At 42.4% G+C, this 20,757-nt stretch overlaps 1 protein-coding gene across 1 annotated transcript in view; it reads right to left on the reverse strand.

The window, feature by feature from the left end:
• Window positions 1-20,757, reverse strand: part of PDGFRL (platelet derived growth factor receptor like) — a 173,887-nt gene that overhangs the window by 113,038 nt on the left and 40,092 nt on the right. Inside the window, exon 2 of the mRNA XM_082265024.1 lies at window positions 4,668-4,959. Within this exon, the coding sequence (XP_082121150.1) occupies window positions 4,668-4,959 (292 nt within the window). The remainder of the gene's footprint in view (window positions 1-4,667; window positions 4,960-20,757) is intronic.

Raw genomic sequence — 20,757 nt, forward strand, 5'->3', positions numbered from 1 at the left:
CTGAGCAGTGGTGTCTCAGAGCAAACCCTGCCTACCCATCTAGCTATCTGACAGTGCTGATGAAAGGAGACGGGGTTCTGAGTGACATCAGAGAGGGATTGTGACAGCCCCTGCACAGCCCCAACCTCCCTCCTTCTAAGCTACCAGAAGGAAATTTGCTCTGCTGCGCAGTGTCTTGTTTAGTGTACACTGAGTCTGGGCCTGTCCAGGGCCGGATTAAGAGCATCATGGGCTTGGTGCTGAGGATTTTGAAGGGCCTTAAGGGCCGTGCCTTGGCATGCACCCAGAGGAGGAAGGGTGCAGCCATGCATGCCTAATTCAACATGGAATGCTGTCTCTGAAGCCCATAAACACATCCATGCATCGGCAACTGTCCCTCCTTGTCCAGCCTTCGTGCTCTGTGGGGAGGTTCTGAGGGTGCTGCCTGGGGAAGCGAGCATAGAAGCCAGACTTCTGTGTTTACAAGTGACAGAAGAGCGGTAACAGTGAATATGGCCAACCCGGGGCCTATATTAAGGTAGGGGCCTGGAGCTGCAGCTCCAATAGCCCCTATGTTAATCTGGCCCTGGGCCTGTCACCCACCACTAGCGAATTAAGGCATGGAGAGAGTGGAAATTGTTAGATTGTGTTGTGAATGATTGCAGCTGGAGAAAACTTTAATTCATAAAAACACAAACTGACAACAGCATACGCCAGGTACTACACTAGGCTATCTTGGACAAGTGTGGTACATAGTTTGTGCAGTTGTCAGCTTATACTTTTTTTTAAGCTGCAATCAACCACAACACAAGCTGACAGATTCCAGTCTCTCTGTGTCCTGAATAACTGGCAGCAGTTCATGACTCTATGTGTACTGAACCAGAGAGAGAAGACACGGCATTGCAGAATGGAAAGGGGACAAGGCTTAGTGATGGCTGTAAGTCTACCCCCATAGGAATGGCCATATTTCTAGGGTTCATGGGGGTGGAGCTACAGCTAGAAAAAACTGAAAATATATATATTTTTTTTATTTAACAATCACTGCTTAGATTTTTTTAGGGACAAGTGCTATGTGCACAGGGAGCCCTGGTGGATTTCCCAAACTTTTATGTCTGGCAATAGTCTTTTTTAGGAGAATTATCCACATTTTTAAATTCCTTCCATTTAGCGTAGGATAAAGCTTGAGCAATGTACGTGGCATAAGTAAACCCTTTTCTGCTAATAAGAAAAACGATTTTCAGGATAAATAAAACTAAAACTGCATTCTTAGCCATCTTAGTTGCAGAACAAATAGGTATTGGTCAATGAAATAACCCAGCTAGTTCAGTGCTGTATCTACATTCTTGGCAAGAACAGATCTCTCTCTCTCTCATTATAACTTTTCATGTGACAACACTGAAGAAATGACACTTTGCTACAATGCAAAGTGGTGAGTGCACAGCTTGTATAACGGTGTAATTTTCTGTCCCCTCAAAATAACTCAATGCACAGCCATTACTGTCTAAATCACTGGCAACATAAGTGAGTACACATCTAAGTGACAATGTTCAAATTGGGCCCAAAGTGTCAATATTTTGTGTGGCCACCATTATTTTCCAGCACTGCCTTAACCCTCTTGGCCATTGAGGTCCCCAGAGCTGCACAGTTTACCACTGGAGTCCACTTCCACTCCTCCATGATGACATCACGGAGCTGGTGGATTTTAGAGACCTTGCACTCCTCCACTTTCCATTTTGAGGATGCCCACAGATGCTCAATAGGGTTTGGGTCTGGAGATATGCTTGGCCAGTCCATCACCTTTACCCTCAGCTTCTTTAGCAAGGCAGTGGTGATCTTGGAGGTGTGTTTGGGGTCGTTACCATGTTGGAATACTGCCCTGCAGCCCAGTCTCCAAAGGGAGGGGGATAATGCGCTGCTTCAGTATGTCACAGTACATGTTGGCATTTACGGTTCCCACAATGAATTGTAGCTCCCCAGTGCTGGCAGCACTCAAACAGCCCCAGACCATGACACTCTCACCACCATGCTTGACTCTAGGCAAGATACACTTGTCTTCGTACTCCTCACCTGGTTGCTGCCACACACGCTTGACACCATCTGAACCAAATATGTTTATCTTGGTCTCATCAGACCACAGGACATGGCTCCAGTAATCCATGTCCTTAGTCTGCTTATCTTCAGCAAACTGTTTGCAGGCTTTCTTGTGCATCATCTTTAGAAGAGGCTTCCTTCAGGAATGACAGCCATGCAGACCACTTTAATGCAGTGTGTGGAGTATGGTCTGAGCACTGACAGGTTGAGCACTCATACGTCTATTTCCCAAAGACAACCTCTCAATATGATGCTGAGCACGTGCACTCAACTTCTTTGGTTGATCATGGCGAGGCCTATTCTGAGTGGAACCTGTCCTGTTAAACTGCTGTATGGTCTTGGCCACCATGCTGCAGCTCAGTTTCAGGGCCTTGGCAATCTTCTTATAGCCTAGGCCATCTTTATGTAGAGCAACAATTCTTTTTTTCAGATCCTCAGAGAGTTCTTTGCCATGAAGTGACATGTTGAACTTCCAGTAAGCAGTATGGAAGAGTGAGAGCGATAACACTAAATTTAACACCCCTGCTCCCAATTCACACCTGAGAACTTGTAACACTAACGAGTCACATGACACCGGGGAGGGAAAATGACTAATTGGGCCCAATTTGGACATGGTCACTTGGGGGTGTACTCACTTTTGTTGCCAGCAGGTTTAGACATTAATGGCTGTGTGTTGAGTTATTTTGAAGGGACAGCAAATTTACACTGTTATACAAGCTGTTCACTCAGAACGTTACATTGTAGAAAAGTGTAATTTCTTCAGTGTTGTCACATTTAAAGAGCTCAGCACAGTCTCAAGAGCATGGAGGAGATTCCAGGAGACAGGCAGTTACCCTATGAGAGCTGGACAGGGCTCCAGAAGGTCCCTAAACCATCAGCAGGACCGGTATCTGCTCCTTTATGCAAGGAGGAACAGGATGAACACTGCCAGAGCCCTACAAAAGCAAGCCACTGGTGTAAATATCTCTAACCAAGCAATCAGAAACAGGCTTCATTAGGGTGGCCTGAGGGCCTGAAGTTCTCTAGTGGGCCTTGTGCTCACTGCCCGACGCCGTGGAGCTAGATTGGCATTTGCCATTGAACACCAGAACTGGCAGGTTTGCCACTGGATCCTTTCATTTTTTTTGAGCAGTGTGTATATATATTATTATACGCACACTAAATTACCAAAAAAGTGTTGGGACGCCTGCCTTTATACGCACGTGAACTTTAATGGTATCCCATTCCTAGTCTGTAGGGTTCAATATTGAGTTGGCCCACTCTTTGCAGCTATAACAGCTTCAATTCTTCTGGGAAAGCTATCCACAAGGCTTAGGAGTGTGTTTATGGGAATGTTTGACCATTCTTCCAGAAGCACATTTGTGAGGCACTCATGTAGATGAGAAGGCTTGGCTTACAGTCTCCATTCTAATTCATACCAAAGGTGTTCTATCGTAGTGAGGTCAGGACTCTGGGCAGGCCAGTCAAGTTCCTCTACCCCAAACTCGCTCATCCACATCTTTATGGACCTTGCTTTGTGCACTGGTCCAAATTATTTGGTGGAGGGGGGATTATGGTGTGGGGTTATTTTTCAGGAGTTAGGCTTGGCCCCTTAGTTCCAGTGAAGAGACTTAAGGCATCAGTATACCAAGACATTTTGGACAATTTCATGCTCCCAACTTTGTGTTTGGGGATGGCCCCTTCCTATTCCAACATGACTGCACACCAGTGCACAAAGCAAGGTCTATTAAGACATGGATGAGTAAGTTTTGGGGTGGAGGAACATGACTGGCCTGCACAGAGTCCTGACCTCAACCCAATAAAACACCTTTAGGATAAATTAGAGCGGAGACTGCTAGCCAGGCCTTCTCATCCACATTAAGGACGAGACAAGAATGGTCAAAAATTCCCGTAGACAAACTCCTAAACCTTGTGCACAGCCTTCCCAGAACAGTTGAAGCTGTTATAGCTGCAATGGGTGGGCCAACTCAGTATTGAACTCTAAGGACTAAGACTGGGATGCTATTAAAGTTCATTTACGTGTAAAGGCAGGTGTCCCAATACTTTTGGGAATATAGTGTATATATTTATATATATTTACACTACAAAAAGCCCAAACACAGACTGGCTTAAGAAAAACCTTTGCAAGTATGTGTAACAAAGTACGAAAACATTTAAAAATGTTGGGTGCACTGGTTCATTTAAGCACATACATATAGCTTGAAAATGCACATTTAATTTATATCTCCAAATGTCTGAGAATACATATACCTTGCAACTCCCAAGAATTGGGAAATTGCCAAATATTGCTTATCTCATCGAACAGAACACCTTTCCCTAGTTTTGGGTAACCCAATGGTTAATTATCAATAAAACAGAGAAAAAGATCACAGATGTGGAGAGCTTACGCTAACTGATAATCTATAAATCAGCATTCTGTTTCAGAATCCTTAATTATGGGGCATACATATTTCAATGTTTGAAGTCTCTAATGACCAAATCTTTTATAATTTAGCCTGCCTTAGCTTTAGAGCAACCAGGGAATCCAGGTTTTATGTGTTGGCACCTAAAACGCTTTATTAAAGCCATCAGTATTACTCGTTTTTTACTTTTATTACCTGAGTCTGGAGTCTTTAAATGTGTCCAAGTATTCTGGGTAGCTCCATACTATTTTGTCTCCTTTACATCTCAGCTCCATGCTCTGCCCTGCAGACATAGTAAGCATGGGTGGGGGTTTCTGGAAACGGCCTTTGTCCATGACTTGGGTCATGATGGATTGCACTTTGGTGATGGACTCTGTGGATTCCTTTAATTTAGTAATTTTTGGTTTCAGTTTCTTCATCGCTGGTTTAATCTTATTCTCCGCTGGTTCTTTTGGCCTTTTACCTTTAGCTGCAGGTTGACCAAATGCTATAAATAAAAGTAAAGAAAAAAAAACACGAATTACTATGATCAAATGTAATAAAACATGGGTGTCCAACCTTTTGGCTTCTCTGGGCCACATTGAGTCTAGAGACATATTTTTCGGGCCGCATATAAAATATATATTTAATATATACTTAAATATATAGTTAAGGTATATAAGTAATAAAATGCCGCTGCACCCTTCCCACCCCGCCACGCCCCCCACACTAATTTAACACAACTAGAGGATGATGAAATTAAATGGAATCAGTATACAGAGGTTTACTTCTTCTGATCGATAATAAAGGAACACTCTTAACCACCATGTGTAACGCTCCTGCGTTTTACGTATGATGTGGATTTTCAGCTGCAGAAATATTCCACTTCAGTAGTCATGTAGAGAAACGCTGAGACACCATTCCCAACTCTCAATGACTCATCATGTGTGGATGATCTCAATTCAGCAAGTAAATACACACACTCAATAAGATGTTTCCTAGAGTGACTTATGTATATAGTAACACAGTGATGATAGGCTGAAGAGACAGGTTGGGTAGAGATGGTAGATGACAGACACTTGAAAGGAAATGTTCTTGAAAGTAAGATAGTAGCAGATGGGATGCAGATAGGTTTAGCAATCATGTATGGTAGTAGATGACAGAGTAGCAGGTGGACATACAAGAGAGATCAACCCAGTGCAAGAACAGGTGGTAGGCTCAAGAGCTAGCAATCTTAGATAATGCAGATGTAGTAATAGTCCTTAGTATGCAGAGCTAGATAGTGTAAGCTTTAGTATAAAGGTTATAGAGGTTTCCCCTGTGGGGTACTTATCACTAATAGCAATGTAGCAGAGGAGAGGTTCGGCAAGAGCGGATGATCCGGTAGCGGGATACAGGGATCAGCGCAGCGTGGTTCCGACAGCGAAGTATGCTTGCAAGCATGTGAGCTTCAAGACAGGTTAGCATCAAGGCACAAAGCAGTTTGAACGAACACATGTGAGTGAGAGCCGGCGATCTAAATAGCCATCCAGTCCGGCGCTCAGTGATGACAGCATCAGTCTTAAAGGTGTATGCGCACCTTACCAAAAGAGAATGGTGGGGCGCATACACTTATGAAAGAGTAATTAGGGTACCCAAAGGTACCAGAACATTACACCATGATTACTTCAGTGATTTGAAGTGGTCATGGTGGTAGGAGTCAGAAACACTGCACATGCTCCGCTTCCCTCGCCTCTGAGGCAGCCTCTGCCTACCGTTAGTTGGCAGCAGCTGTGGCTGTGCCCCCGACCTGACTTCCTTCCTCCCCAGCAAAAAAAAAAAAATTGTCAGGGGGCAGTGGGCCGCATTGCCTGAGGTTCCGGGCCGCATGCGGCCTTTGGGCCGCAGGTTGGACATGCCTGTAATAAAACATGTTTAATGGATATTATTTAAAAACAGGTGACGCAGAGCAATGGTGGATCAAACACACGTGACTGACCAAAGCTTTTGCTGCTCTGTCTAGGCTAAGTTACAGAAAGCAATGATATGGAATATCATATGGATGATGGAATTAAATACATAAATAAAGTCCAATGGCAATGAAAGGTTATTGCCATATAAGCGTAAAACATTGGCCCAACTAAAAATAATAAAAATAATTACTAAAGTGGAAAACAAAAATACAAAACTGCTTTTTGACATTAAAAAATGTCTTATATTTGTTAGGATGTATGTCCAGGCATTATTCAATTTTACCCCAAAAATCCCTCCCACCTCTAGAGCATTTCACATCTTTATTTTTTTCTCCCACTTGGTTCTTTTAGGAATAAGCAGCTTTTATCACTCTCTGTAACTACATAAGCAGGGTAAAACAATTCTTCAATGTAGGCATACCCCAAGAACTACATTTCCTAAGAGCCTTTTTCTACATAGTGTGGGCAGGCTTCTGGCAGCCAAGGAAGCAGCATTCTTTTGCTTGGAAAGAAATTACCGTAATGTTTGCACATGGATTGGGATAGAGAGTAGAACAGACAGACCGTCAGGGATAGATAGAGTTCTGTAGCCCTTGGATAACAACGCTAGTTGGGGTTTTATTACAGCAGAGGCATTCTATCAGCCAAAGCAGAATGTTAAGGGCACACTGGATTTCTGTCAGATCAACTGGTATTTTCTGTACTTGTGCAGTGTTTCTAACTATGCAAGTACCAGGTTTTAATACCTTTGTTGTCATGGCATTTTTCAATTTTCTGCAATGTGATACTTTGACTGACCATTCCTCTGTCATGCAAAACTGTATCCAGATGAATTTTCTAATATTTTAAGTGACAGATAGAGCTTTATTTTGGTGGTATTTAATAACCACTAAGTGTTTTATTTTTTACTGTATAAAGACCAATAATTCTGAATAATTTTGAATAAACTCTGTTTTTCTCACTTAATGTTAATAATAAATGCCAGAACAGAACAAAAAAAAAAGAATATGGCTCTTTTTTGGAAAGTAGACACCCCAAAAGGATCTCTAATGTTGGCACATTGTTTTGGAAATGAAGAAACATGCTGGTATTAAAGGGATTAGAATGTGGAGGTTGGTAAAGATGCCCTAAATACAGTGTACACTGGACATTCACAGAGGAAAGGGCAGGTAAGGGCAATGCTGTATCTTGGCCTAGGCCAACAAGGCCCAGGCCTAGGGCGGCACTTTGCAGGGGGGAGGGGGCGACAAAAAAGCCCCACATGAAAAAAACAGCCTCCTCCCGGCTCCTGCACGAAAAGAATCCCCACCACTTGCGGTACACTTATGGGCTGGACTGGGCTGAGTGGCAAGGCCTTGGAGCATGGGCATCCGCAGGTAGGGGCAAGGGGGGACAAATCCCCCCCCCCCCCTTGGAATCTCAACTTTCCATTTTAAGTGGTTGTTAAGCCACTTTATACCATCCTGTCTGTTCTGTTTAAAAATCATGTGTGCCTGTGTTTCTGTGTTTTAAAAAAATAAGCTGTTCTTTACTTGTTTTCAGAGGTCCGAGCTCCGCTCACGTGACCCGTCGGCTCTCTCCTCTCTCCGGCTGACAGCTGCCTGCAGCGGGCGGGGCCAAGGATTACTCACTGATGTCAGTTGGGAGGGAAGGAGGAGGGGAAGAGGAGAGGAGATGAGAGGTGGCGGGTCACGTGAGCGGCGAGTGGCACTCTATACTTGTAAAGAATGGCTTATTTTTATAAAAAACAGACACAGGGGCACACAGGATTATTAAACAGACTGTAGACCGGATATGAAGCTTTAAATGAAACTACAGCAGCAGGAGAGGAGGGGGGTGGGCACTGACACAGGAGCAGACAGGCAGGGAATGAGGGGGTGGGAGAGAGGTCAGAGGAGGACAGGAGGGCTGCGGATGATGGAGGCACGTAAACTGACCACGGTGTCAGGGCTCAGCAGCCATGGTATACCGTGGTCAGTTTACAGAGGGGAGGACATAGCCAGGCAGGATCAGCCAGGTATTTTAGGTGATAGAAGGGGCCAAATTACACAGCAAAGCACTGTGCTTTATAACATGCTTTAAGGAAATATACTCAAAATAAGTATAATGACTAAGCACCTCCCCTTCATGACATCTTTGAAAAGGGGCGGAGCATGAAAGACCTTAAAATTATGCCCCCCCCTGAAAAAAGTTCTGCGGACGCCCATGCCTTGGAGGCATAAAGCAGAGCAGCCGCACTGCTGCCAGTATGATAATACTGGCCAGCGGCCGATGACTGGCCTGCCGTTTTTTTACTAGTAAGTGTGGACCTAGCAGTCTAATGCTCCGCCTACCCTCCTCTGCAGCATGCCGGGCTTTTGTAGTCTTCTGGATGGGAAGTAAAGCTGGAACATATACTTTTTTTTTGCTCATGGTTTTTGCCACCTGCGGATTTGTCTCTATAGGTTTTTCTCTGTAGGAAAATCTTAATGCCAGTTAATCCTGTTTTATTTAGCAAAATGTATTGTAATTAAACATAAACAGGTAAAAGATCTTTCAGTCTGTGTGCTGACATATTTTGGGGTCATTTTTGGCCTGATTGAGTCCTAATTCTTTGACTATAAAACTGGTTTTTGAATGTCACATGACCACCTTCATATGGAATTGTAGTTGGGCAAGTCCACATCCTCAGTGTTCCTCCTGGGATAAGTGGCACTGACAGCCAAGAGCGGTACCTGTGTTGTCAGATCAGCATTGTTTGTCCAATAATCCACAAATATGGATTTAGACAACCCTATCTGCTGGCCCAATGCAATGCTTTTGTTATCCCTTAGCACTGGCATTTGTTCTGACATCAGTTTGAAATGTTTCAGTGATCAATTTAGAAATTCATTGACAGGTGCACTTGACCTCCTTCTGACCTACATTTTCCTGTGCTTAATGCAGATTTTGCATTCCAGTAGACTTGCATGTGTATGGAAAACCTACTTGAAGCAAGCAAAAGACTCTCAACACAGCTTAGGGTCCATTCACACCAGCCGCTGCGTTAGTGAAGCCTAAAGAGGAAGGGGTGCGGTTTGCAGATGATGGGGGGGTCTTAAACAGGAAGGGGTGTGGCCTTGGCAGGAAGGGGTGGGCTATATTAAAATTAGGGGGTACACGAGTTTAGTCAAGCCTAGGGCAGCACAAAACCTTAATACACCACTGGGTAAGGGGTTAATGTACAATTCACATAAAGTGGTCGAATGTTCATTTGTTTATTGAATAGATTAAACTTTACTTAACCACTTCAATACTGGGCACTTTCACCCCATCCCTGCCCAGGCCAATTTTCAGTTTTCAGTGCTGTTGCACCGTAAATGACAATTGTGCAGTGCAACACTGTACCCATATGAAATTTTCAATTTTTATCACTTTTTTTTTTAGACAGATAGAGCTTTCTTTTGGTGGTATTTAATCTCCACTGGGTTTTTTTTATTTTTTTACTACACAAACAAAAAAGACTGAATTGAAAGAAAAAAAAAAAAAAAAAAAAAACCCTTTTTCTTTTTGGTATACAATTTTGCAAAAGGGTCATTTTTTTCACTAATGGGCACTGATAGGCTGCACTGATGGGCACTGATAGGCTGCATTGATGAGCACTGATGAGGCTACACTGATGGCCACTGTTTAGGCTGCACTAATGGGCACTGATGAGGCTGCACTGATGGGCACTGATGTGGTGGCACTGACAGGCACTGATAAGCTGCACTGATGCGCACTCATAGGCTGCACTGATAAGGCAACACTGTTGGGCACTGACAGGTGGCACTGATATGCTGCACTGATGGACACTGATATGTTGCACTGACGGACACTGATATGCTGCATTGATGGCGCTGCACTGATTATCAGGGCACTGATGATCAGTGCCGTGATCATCAGTGTAAATGTCCCCTGTAACTGGAAATCTGGTTATCAGCTTTCCTTTCCTCAGACACTGACAGCGCTGAGGAAAGGAAATGCTGGAAATGCCGATAACCTGCATTTGTTTACATGTGATCAGCTGTGATATGGTCAAGAACCTACATCATCGGCTCTTTACCCTGATTGGTGATGCACTGTGTTTGAAAGAGCGCCGAGCAGCACGTTCTGAAGGATGTCATATGATATGATTGACGTCAAAGCCACCTCCCGACCGTCAATCTGCTATAGGCAGGGCGGAAAGGTGTTAAATCTTTGTAATGTTCTGGTACCTCTGGTACCCTTGTTCCATATTTCTCCTTTGCTAATTGCGTCCCATCTTGTGTAACAAGAGACGCATATACCTTTAAGACCGGATGACATCATTGCCGAGCGCCGCTATGAGCGGCTATTTCAATCGCCGGCTTTCTCTCACTCATCGCTCGTTCAAACCACATGTTCACCGCACCTTCTCCTGTGAAGTCGGAGCTGCTGACATTTCCTTTGCTGAACTGACGCCGGAACCTCGCCGCTGATCCGTATCTCGCTAAGGGATCACCTCTCTATCTATGGACATTGTTACTACTAACCTATCTAAGTGATAAGTACCCCACAGGGGATTCCTTACTAACCAATCTCCTACTGTCATCTACTGCAATTACCAGGACTATCTATCTATCTATTCCATACCATCTGCATAGATTGTTAGCTCTTGGGACTACCTTCAACTATCCTTGCACTAGGTTACTCTTTCTAAGTATACTCCATCTGTGTCCTCTTACCATCTGCACTATACTAGACATCAGAACCTATCTGCTTTACCATCCCCTGCAACTCTCCTAATATTACTCCTAGTAATCACCATACAACCTGTCTCTCATCTATACATTCTCATATGTTCTATCCCTCCACTGAAACATCTGATTGAGTATATGTATATTGCATAACAGGCTGTACACTGTGATGAAGTCCTGAGAGTTGGATAGGTTTATTCAACAGTATCTCTACAAGGCTACTGAGTGTGATAATTCTGCAGCTGAAAATCCATCCATTAACAAAAACGCATGAACGTTACAGATTGAACGAGCCTTAAAAAAAATATATGGATTCAGCAGAATTACCCACTCATGTACTACAATTAAAACAGCAAGTAGATGCATTGATCCTTGCGCTTACAGAGGTACAAAACGAAAATCAGACCTTGAGACAGCAGGTTGGCCGTCTCACACAGCTTTCTGCTGCTCAGCCCCGTGAGCCTAAGATAAACCCTCCTCTAGTGTTTTCTGGTGATCGGAGCGAATTTCGTGAATTTAAAAACGCATGTCGTTTGTTTTTTTTGTTAAAACCTCTAACCTACACCACGGACCAAATTAAAGTTTGTACCATCATCTCCTATTTAACGGGTGAACCCCGGGCCTGGGCAGACGCTCTCTTTGAAAAGGATGATCCACTCCTTAATTCTTACCCTCTATTCCTAGCACAACTCGCTAGTTTATATGAAGATCCCAATAAGCAGAGTACCGCTGATACCCAGTTACGGGCCTTGAAACAAGGAAGGAGACCCGTTGAAGATTTCGTGGCAAATTTTAAAAGATGGTCCCCTGATTCAGGGTGGAACGACACATCTTTGAGAACGCAGTTTAGAATCGGCCTATCTGAGGCCGTTAAAGACAAGCTCGCCCGAGCGGATTTACCTGGCACTCTGGAGGGACTGATAAAGACCAGTATCAATATTGACAGACGACTACGAGAAAGAAAGGCTGAGAAGATGGGCTCACCATTTTCCAGTCCTTCTCGGATGTTGCCTGCTGACCCTACTCCTATGGAAGTAGGAATGATACGCCCACCTCTGACCCTTTCTGAACGTGCCAGAAGGAAGACCGAACATCTCTGCATGTACTGCGCATCTCCGAATCATTTGATAAGCGGCTGTCCCCTTGTCCGCAGAAAAAAGGGTGAATGTTCAAATGTCTTGCTAGGCGGACTCACAACTTCCTTTTCTAATCCTTATCTTTTTGTTCATTTAACATTGCAGTGGGACCAAACTAGGATCACCACCAAGGCTATGATCGACACAGGATCTTGTGGAAACTACATTGACATTTGTTTTGTCTCCCTTAATAAAATACCTATTGTTTCAAAACCCAAACCTGTCTCCGTTAGTTTTATTAACGGTACCCCCCTATCCTCTGGTCCTATCACCAGTCAGACACAGGCACTCCTTGTAACTGCTGACGAGTCTCATGTGGAGACCACCACCTTTGATGTGTTAACATCACCACATTTCCCAATCATTTTGGGACTTCCCTGGTTACACATACATCAACCAATCATTGATTGGAAAACAAGAACGCTAGCTTTCTCTTCTCACTATTGTGAAACGACGTGTAATCTCCCCACATATGATAGGATCCTGTCTGTAGTGCCGGATGACATTATACCCAAGTGTTATCAGGACTTATCGGAGGTTTTCCTTGAGAAAAACGCTCAAATGCTACCTCCCCATAGGGACTATGATTGTTGTATCGATCTACTCCCTAATAGCAAGTTGCCCTTCGGACATGTTTATCCTCTCTCACAGGATGAACTCTCTCATATTAAGGAGTATCTGGATGAGAACTTGGCAAAAGGATTCATCCGACCTTCTACTTCCTCCACTGCTGCTGGACTCTTCTTTGTCCGCAATAAGGATTCTAGCCTTAGGCCTATCATTGATTTCAGACAATTAAATGCCATTACAATAAAGGATCGTTATCCTTTACCTCTTATTCCTGAACTTATCGAACAGGTGCGTGGAGCTTCTCTCTTTTCAAAATTGGACCTAAAAGGGGCATACAATTTAATTCAAATCCGTAAAGGGGATGAATGGAAGACGGCATTCAGAACCAGATACGGACTGTTTGAGTACCTTGTAATGCCATTTGGGCTATGTAATGCTCCCGCAGCCTTCCAACAGTTTATAAATGAGATATTCAGAGACTTGCTTGACGTTTGTGTTGTAGTATATTTGGACGATATACTTATCTATTCTCATTCCTTACCTGAGCACATAAAACATGTGAGACTTGTGTTGTCAAGACTACTTGCACATAACTTATATGTTAAATCAAAAAAATGTTTGTTTCATAAAGAGGAAGTACTATTCCTAGGATATATTATATCAAAAAATGGAATCAAGATGGACATGAGCAAAATATCCTGCATTCTAGATTGGCCTGTGCCAACCACTCGCAAAGCATTGCAAAGGTTCCTAGGATTCTCTAACTACTATAGGAAATTCATTAAGAACTTCTCTGCGATTGTGAAACCTCTCACACAACTCACAAGCACGAAGAAACCATTTAATTGGTCAAAAGAAGCAGATGGAGCATTCTGTCTGCTGAAATCAAGCTTCACTACTGCCCCCATACTATGCCATCCAGACCCATCCCTTCAATACATCTTGGAGGTAGATGCGTCAAATATGGCAGTAGGAGCAGTTCTCTCACAACGACCAACAAACACCTCACCTCTTCACCCAGTTGCTTTCTTCTCAAAGTCATTAAGCAGCCCCGAGGTGAACTACCCAGTAGGAGAGAAGGAGTTATTAGCCATAAAACTGGCATTAGAGAATTGGCGACATCTACTTGAGGGCACTCAATTGCCAATCCTGATATATACTGATCACAAAAACCTTCAATACCTTCAGACTAATAGAACTCTTTCCCACCGGCAGGTTCGGTGGTCGTTATTCTTTCTGAGGTTTAATTTTTTAGTGACTTATACGCCCGCAGACAAAAATAAAAAAGCGGATGCACTTTCACGACTAGCCGAGAAAGATTCTACCGAGGTTCCCTCAGTTCCTATAATACCACTTGAACGTATTATCGGTGTCATTCGCTCCCTGAAGGAAGAGATTTTGCACAGCATAGGACTGGACTCACCTCCACCACAACTAACTACTGACGCAGAAGGCTTCCTCTATTACAACGATAAATTATACATACCCCCTACTATGCGAACCAAGATCTTGGAATTGTCGCATGATGTACCTATGGCAGGACATATGGGTATGACTAAAACTTTAAATCTACTTACTAGGCAGTTTTGGTGGCCAGACATGAAGACAACCGTAAAAAAGTTCGTTTCATCTTGTGATATCTGTGCAAGGTCTAAAATCGACAACACGAAACCATCGGGGTTACTTTGTAGTTTACCGATACCCCAGGTTCCGTGGGAAGTGGTATCCTTAGACTTCATAGTGGAACTACCACCTTCCAAAGGATTCAACACCATCTTGGTATCAGTGGACCATCTGACCAAGATGGCACATTTTACTCCTATCCGAAGACTACCTTCGTCCAAACAAACAGCGGAATTACTTGTGAAACATGTCTTTAAGTTACATGGTATTCCAAAAACACTGCTGTCTGACCGTGGTTCACAATTCATCTTAAAGTTTTGGCTAGCTCTATGTCAGATACTACGAATAGAGCGTAAACTTACTTCTCCATACCACCCTCAGACCAACGGACAGACAGAGAGAGTTAACCAGTGCATTGAACAGTATCTGCGTTGCTATACTTCGTATCTACAGGACGATTTGGCAGATCTCCTCCCGCTGGCGGAATTCGGCTATAACAACGCGACTCATAGCACTACTAAACAAAGTCCATTTTACCTAAATTACGGGTTTCATCCCACACTCCTTCCACCACGTATCTTGCCATCAAGTAATCCAGTGGCATCTGATTATCTTGCCCAGATAAAGGATTCTCTGGGATTACTCAACAATACCATATCACATGCTCATAGCCAACAAAAGAGGTACTACGACCTCCGTAGGAAACCCTCTCCCCAATATGCCATTGGGGATCTTGTTTGGCTTTCTACAAAAAATCTGAGATTAAAAATCCCTAGTAAAAAACTTGGACCTCTATTTCTGGGACCTTTCCCAATAGAGAAGCTTATTGGAAAAGCTGCAGTACAACTCACATTACCAGCAGACCTCAAGATACATCCTATCTTCCATGTGTCTCTACTGAAGCCCCATGTTCCTAACCAAGGAATAAGGCCTACTATCTCACCTCCACCTCCTGTACAAGTGGAAGGTGGAGAAGAATTTGAGATAAAAGAAATTTTGGATTCCCGTTTCAATAGAAGAAGACTCCAGTATCTTGTACGATGGAAGAACTATGGGCCCCAAGATGACACCTGGCTGGATACCTCCGATATACATGCCCCTAGACTGATTCGCAATTTCCACTCGAAATATCCAGAAAAAACAGTTCTAGAGGCCTTCCGGAGCCGGCCTTAAGGGGGGGGTACTGTAATGTTCTGGTACCTCTGGTACCCTTGTTCCATATTTCTCCTTTGCTAATTGTGTCCCATCTTGTGTAACAAGAGACGCATATACCTTTAAGACCGGATGACATCATTGCCGAGCGCCGCTATGAGCGGCTATTTCAATCGCCGGCTTTCTCTCACCCATCGCTCGTTCAAACCACATGTTCACCGCACCTTCTCCTGTGAAGTCGGAGCTGCTGACATTTCCTTTGCTGAACTGACGCTGGAACCTCGCCGCTGATCCGTATCTCGCTACGGGATCACCTCTCTATCTATGGACATTGTTACTACTAACCTATCTAAGTGATAAGTACCCCACAGGGGATTCCTTACTAACCAATCTCCTACTGTCATCTACTGCAATTACCAGGACTATCTATCTATCTATCTATTCCATACCATCTGCATAGATTGTTAGCTCTTGGGACTACCTTCAACTATCCTTGCACTAGGTTACTCTGTCTAAGTATACTCCATCTGTGTCCTCTTACCATCTGCACTATACTAGACATCAGAACCTATCTGCTTTACCATCACCTGCAACTCTCCTAATATTACTCCTAGTAATCCCCATACAACCTGTCTCTCATCTATACATTCTCATATGTTCTATCCCTCCACTGAAACATCTGATTGAGTATATGTATATTGCATAACAGGCTGTACACCGTGATGAAGTCCTGAGAGTTGGATAGGTTTATTCAACAGTATCTCTACAAGGCTACTGAGTGTGATAATTCTGCAGCTGAAAATCCATCCATTAACAAAAACGCATGAACGTTACAATCTTCTGCTAATGCCGCTAACCTCTGTTCAATCCCTTGTTCAGAAACTAATGAATAACGTATTTATTCAATAGTTTCACTTTCTCCCCTTCCTCTGTTGTGTAGGGAAGGGTTGGGCTCACAGATATAAACACTACATCATGTGATCACTGTGATCGGTCACTCTTTGACCAACCACAGTGATCCTAAGCTACAGAGCCCCGTTGATTGACTCTTAACACAAAGCCTGTTTACCATCATCAATGGGTGTCTTTGCTGCCCATGGACTATTCCTGAATTGTTTTTTAAAAACTGCACTCCAAAAATAGATGTCCAATAAATAGTAGTGTATAGGTTAAAGGTAAAACATACCAAAAAGTGTATGTAATTTGGAGATGTGCTGCAGTTTTTTTCTTTTCTTTTAATTTTGTCCTGATATACACTTTAAGAATTAGCCTACTGTAGACTATGCAATGTAGAATCAGTCTATGGGTGCTCAGAATAAATGAATATACCTCTTTTAAAAAGTAAGATTTTAATCAATATCTCAATGAACACAAGAACAATTTCCTAAATTTTGACAAAACTGAATTTTATAGAACATTTGTTTAGCTCATTACATGAAAGTAAGGTGATAATATAACTTAGATTACAAAATCGTCACTATTACTCAAATTAGTTGATACAAAAATGAATGCACCCTACAACAAAAACTACTACATCTAGTATTTTGTATTACCTCCATGATTTTTAAGGACAACGCCAAGTCTTTTAGGCATGGAATGAACAAGTTGGCAACATATTGCAACATCTATCGTTTTCCATTCTTCAAGAACAACCTCTTTTAGAGCCTGGATGCTGGATGGAGAGTGATACTCAGCTTGTCTCTTCGGAATTCCCCATAGGTGTTTGATTGGGTTCAGATCAGTAGACATACAGTACTTGGCCACTGAATCATTTTCACCCTGTTCATCTTCAGAGATGCAACGGTGGCCTTAGATGTGTGTTTTGGATCATTGTCATGTTAGAAAAGAGCACCACTAGCAAGGGCACAGAGTGATGGTAGCACCTTCTCTTTCAATATAGAGCAGTACTTCTGTGAATTCATGATACCATCAACAAAATGCAGCTCCCCGACACCAGCAGCACTCATGCAGCCCCACAGAAGGGCAATGCTACCATAATGTTTCACTGTAGGCACCATGCTTTTTTCTTTGTACTCCTCATCTTTGCAACACCATACTGTTTTGAAGCCATCAGTTCCAAAAACCTTTATTTTGGTCTCATCACTTCACAGTACAGAGTCCCAGTAGTCTTATTCTTTCTCAGCATGGGTCCTGGAAAATTATAGGCAGAATTTTTTGTGCGTGGGCTTTAGGAGAGGCTTCCTTCATGGGTGACACCCATGCATGTCATTCCTCTGCAGTGTGTGCCGTATTGTGTCACAGGAAATAAGCACCCCAGTTTGGCTTTATACTTCTTTAGCTAACTACAGTGTACTTGCATGGCGATTTTCTTCAATCCTTCTCATCAGATGTCGCTCCTGTCGAGGTGGTAACTTCCGTGGATGGCCTGGACGTCTCTGTGAGATGGTCACGGTTCCATATTTGTTAAACTTTTGTATCACTTTTGCTACAGTATTCTGATTGATAATTAAGCTTTGCTGATCTTCTTGTAGCCTTCACCTTTCTTGGGTAAATAAATTATTATCTATCTCAGGCTTTGTAACAATTCTCTTCCATGTGGTGCCATTGCAGACAGCATGAAATGGGAAGGGGTTTTCTTTGTTAAGTAACGCCCTTTTATAATCAACTGTCTGCTGGACACCTGTTTAATGGATGATTAGAGTTACCTGTAGTTGAATTATTGTTAAAAGGGATTTTGTTGTCTAAAATTTAATTTGAATCTAAGATTTTTTTGGGTGTGTTTTTTTTGCAACATGGTCTTGAATGAATTTGTTAGGAAAAATACTTTTTTTGTATGTGCAAATTACCAAATCTTGGTTGTGATCAATGGTCTGCATATGTGGGAGTATTTTGTAGTTTAGTGTTCCATAGAAAATGTTGATTTTTGACAAATCTGTTGGGGTGTACTCATTTATGCTGAGCACTGTACATCCACTCTATCTGGTTGCGCAGCCATTTTCAATGTAGATAAGAAATGGAAGTGGCGGCACTCAAAAGGTTTACTTATTTATGAGTACTAATTGTTGCCACGTTGCTAAAGACTTTTCTTATGGCCTATATATGCAAATGAATAATTTTAAAATGTTATCAAAACTTTCCTTATTTGAAACTTTGTGCAAGCTATTTCACTGTAAGATCTCAAAATAGTAAGCATTTGCCAACAGCAGGCTCCCCCATATTCAATCACACGATCGCAGTAATAACATTACTCCTTAGCATTTTAAGTTGAATGTGCACAGGAACCCTCTAGTAATAGACTCTATTCTATTCGAACGTCAGTGCTTATTTATTGCTAATATGAATAAGCAAATTGAAACGCATTTACTGGCTGTCCTGAGATTCCTGTATTTTAAGTGGGTTTGCAATAAAGATATATTTTTTTATTTTTACCTACCTTGGAGTGCTTCCACAGCAATAAAAATGACAGGTTCTAAGCCACTGAATATACAATAAACCTAAAGCAGTAGTCCTGGGTTTGTTAAATCCCCTGATATTTTGGACACATGGGAAAACATTGTGGAAATGGTCAAGTGATCCCCACAAATGCTATCATAAAATACCACCTTGGTTTTTATTTAGTAACTTATCAAAAAGGAAACATTCTGGGAGTGACACCATCAAACACAAATATAGGAGAATAACAAATACCAAGCTGTTAGCTTTATTATCCAGAAAAATCTCTTTTGTGCACTTCTCTGATTTGGTGTGCCTCTTTCTTACTGTGTTGATTCCTGTATCCAATGAATGGGGAAGGCAATTGGGGGAGCAGAGTCAGGAAAAGTTAGGCTCCAGTAGCAAAGTGAAACTAAATTAGGTCTTATGCATCAGATTTTTTTTCTGCCTCTGAACGTAGCTGCATGTTAGCTAATGTGCCTATGAAATAAAATGAGCATACACTTCTAAATGCCATAAATGACCATGATTATGCTCCAAAATCATGTAAATCATGTAAATAATTTATTTTAGACATTTTCTGCCAGCTTCTAGCACAAAGATCAAACATAGTAATAGTAGTACATAAGAAGATTTGATTACACCCCTGTGTATGAGGCCTTACAGAGGGACATTAAAATGCCCTTTTGTTTTAAGAATGGTAATAGTTGGCATTAGTGATGTCTTTTCTTAAGCAAGATGTTTACTTTTCAAAATCTTTACAATAGTAAGGTTTACTTTATAGTGATTAGTGGAGCTTCTAGGGATATTTTCCTTCTAGGATCCCAACATTTTTGAGAAGATGTAATAACAAGGGAAAGTAACCGCGCTATAGGTGAAAATTATAAGAAAGCTGCAACTTCAAGTGTGACCCCACCCTCAAAATTCTGTGTAAAACAAGTCGCGCTAAATGAAAAGTGAACTAATTAAATGTCCAATGAATAATCAAGTGAATGTCCAAATAGTCACAAATTCAAATGAAGCAAATGATGAAATGTGACAATCCGGATTCCCCTTAGGTAATACGCTTACCAGAGCATATATTATTAAAGGCCCAGGATCCAAAACTCAGTCAACAATCTTGATGTTGTCCAAAAGATGTCTTATGATAGATCTCTGGGAATTCATATCGGTGTAATCATAAAGAAGAATAAAAAACGCCATAGCATAAAATCCCACAAACAAATTATGCTAACAAAACCACCAGTGCTAATGGAATAAGGTGATGTGTATGAGAAAAGATGAGTCAGATCCACCACCAATATTTGAAAGGGGGCTAATATAAGCCCCCCTTTCTTATGGGATGGCGGAAGGGTGAGATAAAGCTAGGTTAGCTTTAGTTCAGCCATTTTAGTCAAGGGGTACATTAGTCAGCTACAGTCAGTGAGGTGAACTTTTGACCTGGGGCTTGTTTTCCTGGCTTCTCCTGCTCAGGAATTCCCGCCTAAGGTGGTAGCTGGGCAGACTAGGTAGAGTAACTAGGCAGTTTTTTAGATATCCCAGTTAGTGCAGCGAATAAGCCCCTTTCCACGCCCACACTCTCCCACCTATGGGAGGAAGGTTACCTCAGAAATAGGGCTATTTAAAGAAGTGTCCGAGCCCTCACGGCTCAATCTCTTCAAAATCTTTCACCTGTTTTTCTTCTCTGTGCGCATTGGACTTCTAGAGGATTGAAGGTATTGTCGGCGGTATGAGTCTTATCAGGCAGCTTATCGAGTGGGCTGGC

The sequence above is a fragment of the Pelophylax lessonae genome (genome assembly GCF_965119305.1).
Source record: "Pelophylax lessonae genome assembly, chromosome: 1".
NCBI classification, from domain to species: domain Eukaryota; kingdom Metazoa; phylum Chordata; class Amphibia; order Anura; family Ranidae; genus Pelophylax; species Pelophylax lessonae.